Source organism: Tinamus guttatus, unplaced genomic scaffold (genome assembly GCF_059628265.1).
Source record: "Tinamus guttatus ecotype Peru unplaced genomic scaffold, ASM5962826v1 Tinamus_guttatus_pri_ptg000332l, whole genome shotgun sequence".
Taxonomy (NCBI): domain Eukaryota; kingdom Metazoa; phylum Chordata; class Aves; order Tinamiformes; family Tinamidae; genus Tinamus; species Tinamus guttatus.
This window is the reverse complement of record NW_028288866.1, coordinates 753,080-767,932: the sequence shown is the minus strand read 5'-3', so window position 1 is coordinate 767,932 and position 14,853 is coordinate 753,080. Positions and strand designations below refer to the sequence as shown.

At 53.3% G+C, this 14,853-nt stretch overlaps 3 protein-coding genes across 3 annotated transcripts; 2 read left to right on the top strand and 1 right to left on the bottom strand.

Moving 5' to 3' along the window:
* Window positions 1–274: 274 nt before the first annotated feature.
* ZMYND12 (zinc finger MYND-type containing 12) lies at window positions 275–11,801 on the bottom strand. The gene is made up of 8 exons (XM_088529580.1): window positions 11,723–11,801; window positions 9,812–9,953; window positions 5,620–5,791; window positions 4,523–4,692; window positions 3,020–3,142; window positions 2,055–2,175; window positions 1,350–1,495; window positions 275–439 (listed from the first exon to the last, which is right to left on the bottom strand). Exons 2-8 carry the CDS (start codon window positions 9,833–9,835, stop codon window positions 320–322), a joined length of 876 nt encoding a protein of 291 aa, XP_088385706.1. The 5' UTR covers window positions 9,836–9,953; window positions 11,723–11,801; the 3' UTR covers window positions 275–319.
* Window positions 11,802–11,875: 74 nt separating this feature from the next.
* On the top strand, window positions 11,876–12,496 carry LOC148593797 (phosphopantothenate--cysteine ligase-like). The gene is made up of 2 exons (XM_088529486.1): window positions 11,876–12,365; window positions 12,486–12,496. Exons 1-2 carry the CDS (start codon window positions 11,876–11,878, stop codon window positions 12,494–12,496), a joined length of 501 nt encoding a protein of 166 aa, XP_088385612.1.
* LOC104575148 (phosphopantothenate--cysteine ligase) lies at window positions 12,205–13,813 on the top strand. The gene is made up of 3 exons (XM_088529592.1): window positions 12,205–12,365; window positions 12,925–13,028; window positions 13,158–13,813. Exons 2-3 carry the CDS (start codon window positions 12,936–12,938, stop codon window positions 13,479–13,481), a joined length of 417 nt encoding a protein of 138 aa, XP_088385718.1. The 5' UTR covers window positions 12,205–12,365; window positions 12,925–12,935; the 3' UTR covers window positions 13,482–13,813.
* Window positions 13,814–14,853: the final 1,040 nt, after the last annotated feature.

The following is a 14,853-nucleotide window of genomic DNA, read 5'->3' as shown; positions in this document are numbered from 1 at the left end:
AGCTCCTGCACACGTGGAGCGAGGACGTAGGAGGCTGTTTGCTTCATGCTAGCAGGTAGGTAATTATTTATTCACCTCGTGTTGGTTGGGTTTTTTTTGGTTTTCCACCCTCACCCTGTGAGTCACTGCACAACTATCTGCCCTGCTGACCGGCGGGAGGCTCGACTGAAAGGGCCACAAAGTTTAACCCTCAATGACTTGAGAGGGAAAAGGGACACGTGTAGCAGGATGCCAGCAGCAGAAAGGAGCTCCCCTTTGTAAGCAGTTTGCATTAAGGTCTCCGCAATCTCGTCAAGGCAGACGATCTAGAACGAGCTCCTCATTTCTCATAGAAAGGCTTGGAGTCGATCACCTTTAACAAATGATCGATGGCCTCCAGAGGCTCTTGCTGGGACAGTTGCTTCACCAGGTCCAAGGCTTTTGCCCCCATTTCCCGTGCCTGGAAAGAAGCAGCAGAGACAAAACAACGGTGATGAACCTGCCTTTTCTCAATGGGTGCTTGAAATATCCGCGGAGGTTCACGGGAACAGGCGCTGGATCGCTTCCAGGCTCCGGCAATTCAACCGCTTCTTTCAGAGGGTGACCTGGGCAAGCTCCTTTAGAGCATGGAGCAAAGCTGCCAACAGATATCATCATATTTAGGATCCAGTTGTGCAGACAGAAGAGATTATGGAGCCCAGCTCCCCCCGCGGGAGATCATTACTTTCCGTCTGATAAAGCAGTTCATGTGAGCGCTCCCACATCTATTTCAGGAAAAAAACAGCTGCATTGACTCAGTTATTAAACTAAATCCCTCATTTCCCTTGGTAACTGCTCCAGTGATTAGACCCTCAGTTAGAAAGCTTTGCCTTTTTTTTTTTTTTTTTTTTTTCTAATTTGGATTTGTCTACTTGGCTCTTCCAACCACTGACTCTCATTATGACCTTTTCGGTTACCATTAAGGCACTGCTAGTGATCCATATTTTCAGCGTCCAAGAGCCAGGCAGAAGAAACTTGTGATTTTTCGAATGCTCGGCCCATCGTCACCGCTCGTTGGTGCTCCAAGGGAGCCTCCACGTTGGGAAAGGTGCTGGATCGGCACAGCCTGCTCATGTTCCTCGCTTCTTGTGCCGGTGCCCTGGCCCCAGCTGGCCCAGGATGAAGTTGCAGAGCTCCATTGGAGTGGAGCACCCGTGCAAGGGTTTGTAGGTGGATGTTCATGCTGACTGCAAAGCCCTGTTTGATAGGCAGCATAAAACACCCGACAGGTTCACCGAGGCAAAGGTTACCTGAGCAAACAGTGCTCGATGACTATAAACGGTGTGACCTTTCCCTGAGGACAAAAGCAACCCTCACCAGGTGAGACCTACCTTTGATAAATCCCCGGCCAGGTAATAAAGCATTGCAAGGGAATGCAAAACTTTGGCAGTTTCATCAGGCTGTTGCTTTGGTGCCTTTTCTCTGAAATCTAATATTGTATTCAGTGCTTGAATTGCTTCGGTTTGCTGGGCTTCAGCTGCACCAAGAAAGAAAGAATCTTGTTGGCTCTATGTGTGCAAGATGATAATATATTCAAAACTGTCCAATTATCTCTTCTAGACATCAAAGCCCTTCCACTACAAGCATCAACGTGGTATCCCAGCTCCATGCAAATTCCATACCCATTAACAGATATCTTTTCATCCTGTCAGTAATTGTGTTGATGAGCCTTTAGTAAGGATGTTGAGTCATAACAGCTGCATGAAAAGAGCAACTTTCATGTTGCTGTCATGACCGAAGATGGTATCGGGTAGCCCGGTCTTACTGCGCTTTCTGCTGCAGCAACTGCTGATGGAGAGGAAGCCGTGGAAGGGGATCCACGGCAGCATTTTTCCTCTCTGATAATGCTCTTGTTACCTTGTTGGAAGACAAGGAACACAGTTGGGAGCGTAGGACAGAACCATGAGGTCCAGTGCTTGATTAAATTTGGCCTACAGAAACATTGGGAGCAAAATAACCCAGTAAAATGAGGGCAGTGGGATATAGGGATTCTTTAATCCCACCTCCCAACCTATTCCACTTAACCTACAACTTACTCAGAGGCTCTTCGCTGATGTCCCCGTCCTCATCGAACGGAGACGCTTCTGCTTGCGCCTCAAGAACCCGCTCCCGCGTTTGGACTGACTTCAGGAGAAAGGCATGCCAGATGGCTGTCACCTACCAGGAAGGGAATGGAAATGATTTCACTTGCATTAGCCCGGGCTGTTTAGCAACTAGTTGGGGTGTGAGCAACGTGCCCTGCGCTACAAGCCTGTGCCACGATAACCTGGTCAGCGGGCTGGCTGCTGCCGAGCGCTTCAAGTGGAGACCTGCTGCTCTTCCCGCAGCGGGAGCGTTGGCTGGAAGCTCTCTTGGCCACCTGACTATTAATTATCATTGTGCTTCAGCAAATTTAACCAAACCTTTTGACTAAAGCAAATTTGGCTGAGGCTTGCAAAGGGAATGGAGGCAGACTGCACCCCTGCAAAAGCCTCGTTTCTGTAGGAAATCAGGCTAGCCCCAAAAAGGCTGTTTTTTTTTTCCAGTTAACTTGCACAGTGTAAGTTTAGGTAATTAGGAATATTGGTTGTTGTGTCCTTGCATGATCACCCCATCCTGGCCAGGTCTTATCAGGGTGACTTCTCACTGTTACTCACCTTCAATTTCCCATGGCCCCGTCACGTCCCAGACGCTCTTCTGCCTAGGGAAACTCCTGGGCCACCTTTCCTACCTGGGGCACTCTTGAACCTCTGCCCAGGGCATTTGGTAGCAAAGCTATTTTGCTAACACTGCTCAGCTGCCCAAATCGAAGACTGCAACTCCAAAGGCAAGATTTTACTAAGTGCAGGATTTACTGCAACTCAGAGGAATATTTATCTATGAAAAGAGCTTGAGACTGAAGCCAGGAGGCAACACTGGCACGTGATGCACTTGCCGTCATGCTCAAGGCAGTCAGGAACAAGGAAACTCAAGCACAGACAGAGCTAAGAAATAAATAGCAGGTAGCTTTGGCTTTACCAACCTCAGCAAACAGTGAGTTGGCCACGTCCGTTTTGTTCTGGCGAAGGAAGATTTGGGCCATTTGGAAATAACCTCCCGCTGTCTGAAGAGCGCCTGGTCCGAACGCGCAGGTAGCGAGGTAAACCTGAAACGGGCATTCGAAAACCAAAAGAACACACATAAGTTCAGTGCTCATATCAGAACGGACTTGGGAAAAGTTTCCGTGAGGGGTTAATGTTGGAGAGCATTCCCTCTTTTTCTGCATAGCTGCAGCGTTAGTCAGACCTGATCCCAGCTGTAAAGCGTGGTGCTAAAGCAGGGGCAGTTTTCTGCTTTGTGTGGGGGACTTTGCCCCCCACCCTGCTCTCCCTGGCGCTCCACGGGCAGCTTTCCCACCCGTCCTGCTCACACCGCACATCCCGCTGCTCTAAACGCTCGCCCGGCGGCAGCTCCCGGGCTCTCCGGCGGCGCAGCCGGAGCCTCTGCCGGTCCCGGCGCGGCGGGAGCAGGAGCTGCATTCCAGCTATTCCGAGCTGGCGTGTGACTCTCAGCAGACCAGGACACGCAGCCAGGGTTCAGGCAGGTCTCGGGCTGCTTCGGCAGATACTGGAGTCGCACTAAAAGCAAAACCCTCCTCCCTGAGCCCCTTTCCAGCCCCTTTCCAGGGTACCCAGAAAACCAAGCCAAGAGTTTATATATTATATATATTGCTATATAACATTGTAGTATAGATTATAACATCCTGCTCTATCCTAGGTCATCATTTACACCCACAAAGCTGCTGCAAAAGGCTGCCATCAAATCCAAGAGCAATGGAAATTCGTCACTCTGACTAAATTAACTCAGACTAAATTAACTTTAACAACTAAATTCACTCAGAATAAATTAACTTTAGTCTCTACATGATACAGAGAAAGGGTAAATCAGGGAGTGCATCTCTCTCTGGTGGATTAAACAACAGGCAAAGCCTCTCGGGAACACAACAGGCAAGAGCCATTTCCAAATTGACAAACTGCTCTAGCAGCCAAAGAGATTGAAGCAGGGAAACTGCCACTGAACTGGCCATTTAAATAGTTAAATAAACAACCTGTGCCTTTTTGTGCCTTAAATAATAGTTGAAAGAGAATTGTTGCCTAAGCAAAAAAGGAAGTATAAAGGAAAATGACAGCCAAAGTAACTTATCTGCTGAATGAAAGGCAGCTCTACCGGCTGTGGCACGGAAGTCTATTCATCTCCAGACCACAACAGAGCTGAGAGATAACTCTAGAGCAGCTGGAGCAAAGACAAGGCATACACAACGCAGGGGAATGAAGGTGGCTGCAAACACACCACTTTGCATGTGCACACACACACAGACACGGGTGTTTTAGCTCTAGACAGTTCTGGTTTTCTCAACGTGTTTACCTTCCTGATACCCAAAATCCACCCTACGAATGTGCCTGCTGTTTTTATTTTTTTTATAGCAAACTGGCACAGCTAAAGAAGGAAGAGAAACTGAAAGGCTTTGGTGTTTTAAGCAGCTCACGTCGTTGGCCAGGTGATGGAGTGACTGCTCGAGGTCTCCTTTAGCGGCGTGGAGGAGCCCCAGGTCCTGGTGCAGTTTGTGCTGGACGGCGAGGCTGCACGATGGAGATTTGAGGACAAGCCACTGAGCCTGGGAGAGATACGTTGTCGCCTGCGTGAGGTAGCCAGCATCTGAAAGGACACGCAGAAATGAGCAGGAGACAAGCTGAGAGCTTTTTAGATTCAGAATTGTAGAGACTATTGCCCATTTTCCCCTTGCAGGGGACACAGAAGTCTAGTTAGTGGATTCCCACTTCTCTGCTGACAGCTCCTTAATCCAGCAAGTGTTTAAAACCTAATTTACAGGCAGGCTGGGTGCCTAGAGCTACAAGAGGAGGTTAGAAGTACCTATCATTTAGTATTGCTGAAAAGTATGTCCAAAACAGTTCCCATTTACTACAGGCTAATGATTTGAGTATTATCACACAAGAATTACCGAGGGGATTTTTTTTCGCCCCATCCCATTTAAGAGCGTCCTTGAGACTGCTCAGTTTTGCTAGAAGAACATCATGTTCACTACCAGAACAGCAATGATTTGCGATGATTTCTTAGTCCTTTATATCTGTGTCTGAAGAAAGTGGTTCTCCACGGACCGGTTTCTAACTTTTTAAACTACTTCTATTATTTTGTAAAGCATACAGTCAATGAGAAAAGGTCACTCCTGCGGATGAACTGAGATGCTCCTCTGATGCAACCACTTCAGAAACGCTTGGCAGTCCCCTGAGACCAAGAGCCCAAACAACCACCCTTGGGAATTTAATGCTTCTGAGAGTCACACAAAGCCACCGAGGCAAAGAGCAGATTTCCAGCCTGCTTCTCCTGTGGGATTCAGAGGAGATGGGGAGATTTCCTCACGTATGGCTGCTGAGTGGCTCTCAGAGAGGTGGGTGACCTCTCAAATCTCTCTGGAATGCCCTTGGGGAAGGGCAGAGTAGAGACATGGTGCAGTGTTGAAACGCAGGGCTTATCCTTTCCTGATAAATGGTAAAAGGAAACCCGAAACCTGACCCCCAGGGAGGTCTTGCCCTTGCCAGCGTTACTATTTAGACCAGTACTTACCCATGCAGGCCTCGGCCAGGAGGAGATAAGCGGGCACCACGTGCACGGAGCTCGCGCCGTGCACGCGCACGCTGAAGCGCAGCGCTTGCAGCCCCGCGGGGATCGCCTTCCCCGGCTCTCCTGCCAGGATAAACCTCCGCGCCGTGCTCTGCGCAACGTCCATTATGTATTTCTGCGAGGAAACAGAACAGAGCAGAGCGCGCAGAGGATGAGGGGACAGGATAAGCAAGTTTTTGCATTTAAATTGTTTGCAAACTGCTCATTTTGCAAAGGATGTTAAATTTGCAAATGAAATGAATTTAGTTGCCTCTAATGAATGGATGGAAATTAGAGCTGTCATACTGGAGACTGGATTTTGTTGCTACTTCTAGCAGGAACAGCCTTGGGCTATCCCTTAGGCCATGTGATGTCTTAAGAGATGAAGAACCCCTGAAGAAAAGGCTAATACTTCTGCAGCAATAAAAGCTGTGAAGCACAAAGAATGAGCATCACAAGACCACGGAGAAGCTTAGGCAGAGGGGCTGCAGCAGGTTCTGCTGACAGTGAGAATGATGACTCAGGGCAGGCAGCAGCGCGTAGCATATGGCTTGCCAAGGTGGTGCCAGCGCGGCACGTCTCCGGCCGCAAGAGACCTCGGGAACGAGGACACGGCTCTTCCACGGGCGCTGTGGCACCGTGCCAGGAGCCTCGTGGGCATCCTGGAGATGGACATCTTCTCCCTACCCTCTTGTGGCTGGTTCTGGCCTCTGAAAGCTGCTGAGCTCCTGGTATTTTGGCTATAGAGCCTGGAAAGCTGCTCAAAATTGGAAACTTTAATGCGCAGCACTGTCCTCCTGCATTTCCAACACCTGAGCTGGGGTTGGCGACCAAGCAGCCCCTGCAGGATTTCTGTTTGCAGTCAGAAACCACAAGGTTCCCATGCATGTTTTTTGCTGTCTCCTCGCCCTGTGCAGCACTCGATCTCTTTATCAGCTCCCTAAGGTATCTCCACTTGAACGCTTCTTCCTTGCCAAAGCCGGGCTGCGAGCGCGGAGGCCGTGTCCCCCCGGCGCCCTGACGGACGCCAACGAGAGCGAGCCAGAACACTTGGGTTGCTCTCTTTGCTTTCACTACAACAGTTGCGAGTTCCCAACGCTTCCACGCTGGGAGGCACAGGCAGGCCCGTGCAGTGAGCCCGTGCAAAGACCGTTTTGCCTCTTTGCAGGCTCCGTTTTGGCTGAGCAGAGGGAAAAAGAGCAAACTCAGGCTGCCTTTTCTCCCCTCGCCTTCTGCTGCAGCTGACACCGCTTGGCACACGTGACAGGCGATTTTTGAGGTCAGCATCGGTCTCCTTTTATTCCTCGTCCATAGGATCTTCACGGCCTCCCACGAGGGGATCTATTTTAAGGCATCTGGATGGAGGACAAGCTCCTGGCCAGGTTCCCCTTGCAGCAGAACGGGCAGGAGCCCCACAGCACTGAGGATTTAAGCCTGCGTGGTAGTAAGCCTGGAGGGGGATCATTAGTTTTGGCCCCACGCTGTTTTTCATCTTGCTTCTAGCCTCACCTCCCCCAGACCTGCACCCTTTGGGCTCTTTTCATGTGTGTTGCAATTAGAGATTTCTCTGAAGATGCCCCCACGCAGTCGTTTTTTGTCTTCTTTCCCCATTTATGGCGGTGCAAGGAGGCCAAGGAGCCCGGCTCGGCTCCGGGCGGCACCAGGAGCGCGCGCGGGGCTCCCTCCCTCGCTGGAGATGGAGAGGTGCGGAGGAAGTCGCGTTTCCAGGCACGTTGGGAGCCCTCGGAGCCGGGACTCGCACGCGGCAGGGCCGGCGCTCGAGGACTGCTGGAGCTGGCTGAGCTGCGCATCTTTTCCCATAGCTGGGGGCTGCGGTGAGCTGACATCACGCGGGCAGGTGAGGCTATTCCACCAACAGAAACTTGGAGATTTGTCAGCTCGAAGGTGCTGTGTGCAGGCACCCCCCCGGCTATGTTGACAAAAGCAGATTTCTATCAACAAAGCTTTGGAGCACAGACAAGGTATGAAACTCATAATCTCCTGGCTGTCGGCTTAATGCGCCTTCCCTCGGGCCAAAGGGCATTCTGATGTGCACGAGCTTTCCTGTGTCCTGACCAAGGCCCAGGCTGTGTGTTTTTCAAATAAACACTGCGCAGGAGTTTGAAGTACAACAGAAATGTTCAAGAAATAACAAACCTCTGGGCTGGCTTTCAGCAGAAGGGTTTTCCTTTTTCCTCTGAGTGTCACGAGACTACGTAGCTTTCCTCTGTGCTTCTAAGGCCCACTTTTGTTGGCTCTGTGAGTAGGAAAACCAGCAAGATGGGGGCACTTCAGATAATCTCACCCTCTGCACGCTGCTCTTCTGACACTTGTCAGTTCAGCAGGGCCAAATCTTATCTGCAGCAGCTCCTTGTTGTACTAACTCGACGCAGACTTCGTTTGCGGGCTGGGAGCCGCAATCTTGCTGCAGACAAAAGCAAGATTTTGCTTTTTTACACATAGTGATTTCTCTTGTAAGAGAGATTGAAGACAAGCTGCCATTCCATATACTATTCTGAGAATTTATTTTATTTAAATTGTCTGGAAGCAACAAAAGTCATGGAATCAATGCAGCCAGAGCTGTTAAAAATCCTATACAAATCTCTATGTAGGAAAATAAAATAAAGCATGGGCAGCAGGCTCTGATTTTTTCCCCCATGAAGTCAATCCAAGCCTTGGGTCAAGGTAAAGTTTTGCAGTTGCTATGGGCTAAGCTGGGTGTGCACTCCAATCAAAAGGAGTGACTCTCTTTTTGCCTCCTTCTCTACCAGCCCCATATTCCTGCTGCTTCACCCGTAACCTAATAAAAACCAGTTATTAGCTTCCAGCTGGATTAGGCCCTTGATCTGGTCACCATGTGGTCTTTTGTAATGGATACAGCATAAATCCAGTTCCTAGAAAATCAATAATGTAACAGCAATAGGCGCTTTCGACAGCAGCGTCCAACCTGTTGATAAAGGTTCTTGCAGGGGGGAAAAAAAAGAAAAAAGCCTCAATAGCTACATATGCAAAAAAGGCTCCACCATCCCAGCAAGACCAATTTAGTTTTGCTTCCTTGCAGATTTTAGAAAAGATTAACTTAAACTTGAATCGGGTTGAATTAGAAGCTTTTATTTTATTTTTTCAGTGGCTTTGTGCGATGGAATTCATGCTGCCACAACACCTATGTGACCGAGGAGCTCATTTCTGTCACAAAACACTGTACTCAGGATACCTTCCCCAGGCTCCAGACACTGGGATTATACCCTATCCTACATGTTTAGCTAATGGTCTCTTGCCTTGAACTCATCACTGCCACTCTCTTGGCTTCTAGGTGGTATGGCTATAACCTACCTTAGCTACAGTTATAATCTACCTCACTTGGACTTCAGCCAACAATCCCACCCGGGACTCTCAATCAGAGAGGATTTTTCAGAAATCAACTGGGTAGTCAGTGCAGTTCCTCCAAAACTTAAATTTGCTGCCTGGATCCTACTATGGGCCTTGTTCTGTTGTCCTTTTGTTCTGGGATGCCAAGGATTTAGGCAAAGGCAGAAGGATAATTAATTTTTTATGGGAAAGATCATTCTAGTAGCAGATGTATTAGGGTGAGTTGTTGTATTTCATCAACGTTGCGGAAAGGCAGATTCTGCAGAGGTTTAAACCTCCCAGGCTCGAAGGGAGATTCACATCTGCACATCCCACGAGGCCAAAAAGCAGAGATAAAAGACCCCACTGAGCAGAAAAGTGTTTAAAGTAGGCCAGGCCAATAAAGGGAGGGGACTTTTTCTTTGGCCCCCCTCTTTGAGAAAGGGGAATCCCTCTCATCAGTAAGAACCAAAAATAATCTGTAAGAACCAAAAAGTCAGGTCCAAACCAAACCTTGCCTTTGCGAGGCTGAGAAAGTGCTCAGGGAGGGCTGCTACCAGGGCAAAGATGAGGAAGTTCAGGACTGATGAAAGGCAAGAGGCTTGTGGAGAGGATGCTCCCACTCCTTCCCAGACAATGCACGCTCAACACTGCTATCTCTTTATTACTGGATTTAGCTCCTTAGTCCCTAAAACAGAATTTAAACAAGTACCAGATGCTTTTGTGCATCAAAATAAAGGAATAGAAGATCTAATTAAATTTCACTGGTAGCCCTTTGAAGTGGTATTCATTTTTTTCTTGTACATACCTGCCTGTTCAGCAGTTGCTCCATGCCATGCTTTCTTTCTTTTTCAGAACTGACAAAAGGTAAGGATGCATGGATTGGAATCAGCAGCTGGCATATTCTCTCATGGATACTAACCCAGTCAGCTTCCTGGTGATCGATGTCACTAATAAAAGAAGGGAAGAATGACATTTTTGTTTACCTAGAAATGATGCAAAGAAATGCAGCCACCTGCAGTTGTTTCTTCTGGATTTTCCTTAAAACATGTGCCCGCAGCAGCTGCCAGGACACAGGCTCCTGTCACGAGCACACGCGACGCGTGCTCGAAGCTGGCGCGCGGGGAGGCCGCCGCGCTGCCCGGCCGAGGCGCGAGCGCCGTTCTGTGAGCGTCGGGGTGCCCCCGAGGCACCGCTCACAGCAACTCCCACTCAACCCCATGTCCCCAGATCTCATTCCTGCTCCCCTGGGGCTCATCCTCATGTCCCCACATCTCATCCATTCTCCTCCAGGGCTCATCCCTGTGTCCCCAGGGCTCAACCCTTCTCCCCTGGAGCTCATCCCTGCGTCCCCAGGGCTCATCCCCAGGTCCCCAGATCTCATTCCTGCTCCCCCGGGGCTCATCCCCATGTCCCCAGATCTCATTCCTGCTTCCCTGGGGCTCATCCCCAGGTCCCCAGGGCTCATCCCCATGTCCCCAGACCTCATCCCTGCTCCCATGGAGCTCATCCCTGTGTCCCCAGGGCTCATCCCTGTGTCCCCAAATCTCATCCCTGCTCCCCTGGAGCTCATCCCTGTGTCCCTAGGGCTCATTCCTGCTCCCCCGGGGCTCATCCCCACGTCCTCAGGACTCATCCCTGCTCCCCTGGAGCCATCCCTGTGTCCACAGATCTCATCCCTGCTCCCCTGGGGCTCGTCCCTGTTCCTCTGGGACTCATCCCCGCACTCCAGATCTCATTCCTTCTTCCCTGGGGCTCATCTCCATTGCCTGGGGTCTCATCCTGCACCCCTGGGGCTCATCCTCACTCCTCTGGGGTATGTCCCCACACTCCTAGGTCTTGTCCCTGCTCCCCTGGGCCTGATCCCTTGGGCCTCAATTCTGCACCATTGAAGCTTGTCCCTACATCCCTGGGGCTTGTGCCTGTATCCCGGACCTTGTCATCCATATCTCCGGGGCTTGTCCCTACATCCTGGACCCCACTCCCATACCCATGGGGCTTGCCCCTGCATGCCAGACCTCATCCCTGCTTCCCTGTGGCACATCCCCACTTCTCTGGGGTACGTCCCACCCTACTAGGCCTTATCCCTGCTCCCCTGGGGCTGGTCCCCACTGCCTGGGTCCTTGTTCCTGCACCCCTGGGACTTGTTCCTGCATCCCAGACCTCATCCCCATACCCTTGGGGCTTCTCCCTGCATCCTCGGGTCTCATCCTTGCACCTCCGGGGCTTGTCCCTGTGCCCTGGGCCTCATCACAATCCTCCTGCGGTTCATCCCCGCTCCTCTGGGGTATGTCCCATCCTGCTGGGCCTTATCCCCAACTCCCCTGGTCCTGGTCCGCACTGCCTGGGGCCGTGTCCCTGCACCCCCGGGCCGGGTCCCCGCTCCTCAGGCCATGTCCCTGCACCCCTGGGGCCGTGTCTCTGCAGCCCCGGGCCGGGTCCCCGCTCCTCAGGCCATGTCCCTGCACCCCTGGGGCCGTGTCCCTGCACCCCCGGGCCGGGTCCCCGCTCCTCAGGCCATGTCCCTGCACCCCTGGGGCCGTGTCCCTGCAGCCCCGGGCCGGGTCCCCGCTCCTCAGGCCGTGTCCCTGCACCCCTGGGGCCGTGTCCCTGCAGCCCCGGGCCGGGTCCCCGCTCCCCAGACCGGGTCCCTGCACCCCTGGAGCTGGTTCCCGCTCCCCGAGCCGGGTCCCCGCTCGCCGGGCCGCTCCCCGCTCACCAGTACGCGACGAGCCCGCAGCGCTCGCAGCGCCGCCGCGCCGCCGCCCCGCACAGCTCGCACCCGCGCCGCGCCCGCAGCGCCGCCATCTTGCGCGGCCACGCGTTGCCAGGGCGACGCAGCGCTTCCGGCGGAAGGCGGCGGCGGCGCGTCATGGCGGACAGCGCGGCGGCGGCGGCGGCGGCGGCCGGTGCCGAGGACCGCGTGCGCGCGTGGGCGGCGGCGCAGGCGGCGCGCGGGCGGCGCGTGGCGCTCGTGACGTCGGGCGGGACGCGCGTGGCGCTGGAGGCGCGCGCCGTGCGCTTCCTGGAGAACTTCAGCAGCGGGCGGCGCGGCGCCGCCTCCGCCGAGCGCCTCGTGCGCGCCGGCTACGGCGTCTGCTTCGTGCACCGCGCGCGCTCCGCCTTCCCGTGGGCGCGCGCGCTGCCGCCGCCGGGCCCCGCGCTGCTGCAGGCGCTGCGCCTCACGCCCGGGCCGCCGCCCGGCGTCGCCGCCGCCCCCGCCGCGCTGCCCGCGCTGCTCGGCGCGCTCCGCGCCTACGAGAGCGCCACCGCCGAGGGCGCCCTGCTCGCCCTCGAGTTCACCGGGCTCGCCGAGTACCTGGCGCTGCTGCGCGCCGCCGCGCGCGCCCTCGCGCCCTTCGGTAGCGGCGGGGAACGGGGGGCTCGCGGGGGGGAGCTGAGCGGGGAGAGGGTCGGGGAGGGGGAGAGGGTCCCGGTTGGGGGAGGAAGGGGGGGTCCTAGAGTGTGCGGGGGGGGGGCAGGGTCGTGGTGAAGGAGGTTGAGGGAGAAGGTCGTTGGGAGGGGGAAGGGGGAGAGGGTTCTAGTGTAGGAGCATGAGTGGAAGAGGGTCGAGGGGGTCTCGGTGGAAGGGTTAAAGGGAGAGGGTTGTAGTTGGGGGGTGAATGAGGGGCATAGAGGGTTCCAGTTTGTGTGGAAGGGGCTGAGGGGAGAGGATCCTGGTGTGGGAGCTCTAGAGGGGTCTGGGTCCGGAGGTTTTGGAGGGGAGGAAGAGGGTCCTGGCTGGTTGAGGGGTCTGGGGAGGGGGTGAGAGGTCCTGGCGAGGCACTGGCGGGGGAGGGAGGAGGGCCTGATGTGGGCTGTTAGGGGATATGAGGAGGGAGAGGGTCCCAGGTTGGGGGCACACTGTGGGATCCCGGTGCGGGTCGGCACCGTCGTGAGCTGCCGGCCGTGTCCCCGCAGGCTCCAGTGTCATGTTCTACCTGGCGGCTGCTGTGTCCGACTTCTACATCCCCCCCTCGGAGATGCCTGAGCACAAGATCCAGTCCTCTGAGGGGTCCCTGCAGGTGAGGGATGCAGAAAAGGCCTGGGGGAAAAAAAACACAGAAAAGGGGTCCGCTGGGCCAAAAGGGTGCTGTTCCCGTGCAGTGCTCTTACTGCAGCTCTTTCTTCCTCCTGTCTTCTCCTAACTGTAGATCACGATGGAGATGGTGCCAAAGATGCTGTCTCCCCTAGTTAAGGACTGGGCTCCGGAGGCCTTTGTTATTTCCTTCAAGCTGGAAACGGATCCCTCGATCTTAATAAAAAAGTCTCGTCAGGCTTTGGAGAAGTATCGGCACCAGGTGGTGGTGGCGAATACCCTGGAGTCGCGGAGGACCTCGGTCATCATTGTAACCAAAGACACTGAAACGCCGCTGTCGCTTTCTGATGAGGAAATAGCTCAGGGCGTGGAAATAGAGGAAAAGATAGTGAACCACCTTCAGGAACAACACACGGCCTTTATAGAGAAGAAATTCTGAGGACCAGCTCGGAAAGAAAAGGGTGGAATGTTGCTATGGAGAGCCTGGAACTGGAGCAATGCTCTTATCACAAGTAAATAGAATAATACCGGGTGACGCACTATGGGAAAGGCTGCCGTCCAAAACTGTATCACTTTTCCATAGCCTCATAATGGTAATTGTGGCTTGCTATCAAAAAAAAATACTGAAATGAAAGCATTCCAGAGGATGATATTTGCTCTAAATTGTAATGAAGGAGAAATAATATATTGCTTTACCACTGTCCCCTAGACAGGGGGATAGGGCGGTGCAGAAATGGTATATATGTATGTATATAAAAGATTTTTCTTGAATTTGCCTTTTGACAAGTCCTTTTGTAATCCTGCACAGATGGGAAGGAGTTTTGCAGAGAAAGGGATTTTTTATTTTAGTGGAGTGGGACCTACAGAGCTGCAATTAACAGAGAGAGAAAATGAGTGGGGAAAGGAAGGAGTGTGGCAAAAGAGGAAAGAGAATGAAGCGGAACAGCGAGCAACTTTGGAGAGCATCTTGCTCCAAGAAGCAACTTTTGGACCCAGTCTCAGCAGCTTTGCTCAGTGCAGAAGGGACAACTGTTACCACTACTTTGATTTTTATTATTATTAATTTTTTTTTGAGCTTCCTCCTGAATATCCACTGGAAATCTGTAACTGTCGTGGACGGTGCTGGGAAGAAGCTGGAGAGCCCGTCGAGCGCTCAAGTCCCCAGGAGGGGAACAGGAGAATAGTAATAAGAAAACTCTTATTTTCTTATTACTACTCTTATTTTTAAGAAAGTTATAATAGTTATAAGTGCAGCAAAATAGGCGCTGCGAGAGTGTGCTGGGAGCTGTTGTCCCACAGAGCTGGCCTGCCCCAGGGAGGCAAGGAGATGGCACCGGCGCAGGTGGCAGCCTCTGGACGTGGTTCAGGAATGGAGAGCTTGGAGGCAACGGCGGGTGAGGAGGTGGACAAGGTTGCTGAGATCGTCCTTGGGAAGAGAACGGCATCTTGGCCGTGCGGATGCAGTGGAATTGAAGCTGCTTGGACCTGGACTCGAGGACTGTGCTGTCCTCCCGCGCCGGTGCCACGAGCTCCCGGGTGCTTGTCCCGCGGGAAGCGCTTGGCCTTCCCGTGCTTTGGAAGAAGCATGCGGGAAATCTCCCAAACTTCTCGCAAGGGAAAAGCGGAAGCAACGGGGAGGCAGCACCGAGGGGCCCGCGCCCGCCTGGTCCCGGGGCAGCTCCCGGTATCCCGCCGGGAGGGGGGCGTGGCTTTCCAGACGGGGCGTGGTTATGGAAGGGGGCGTGGCTTCGTCGTAAGGGCGTGGCTTCTCCGTGGTCGCTGAGCCAATCAGCGAGGCGCCTCGCCGTTGC

Excerpts from the sequence above, each read along its gene's own strand:
- LOC148593797 (XM_088529486.1), top strand. The coding sequence starts at position 11,876 with ATGGCGGACAGCGCGGCGGCGGCGGCGGCGGCGGCCGGTGCCGAGGAC.
- LOC104575148 (XM_088529592.1), top strand. The coding sequence starts at position 12,936 with ATGTTCTACCTGGCGGCTGCTGTGTCCGACTTCTACATCCCCCCCTCG. Across the intron at positions 13,029-13,157 it reads CCTCTGAGGGGTCCCTGCAG|ATCACGATGGAGATGGTGCC; the intron begins GTGAGGGATGCA and ends TCCTAACTGTAG.
- ZMYND12 (XM_088529580.1), bottom strand. The coding sequence starts at position 9,835 with ATGGAGCAACTGCTGAACAGGCAG. Across the intron at positions 2,176-3,019 it reads CCAACTCACTGTTTGCTGAG|GTGACAGCCATCTGGCATGC; the intron begins GTTGGTAAAGCC and ends CCTTCCTGGTAG. Across the intron at positions 1,496-2,054 it reads CATCAGCGAAGAGCCTCTGA|CTGAAGCCCAGCAAACCGAA; the intron begins GTAAGTTGTAGG and ends TTCTTGGTGCAG.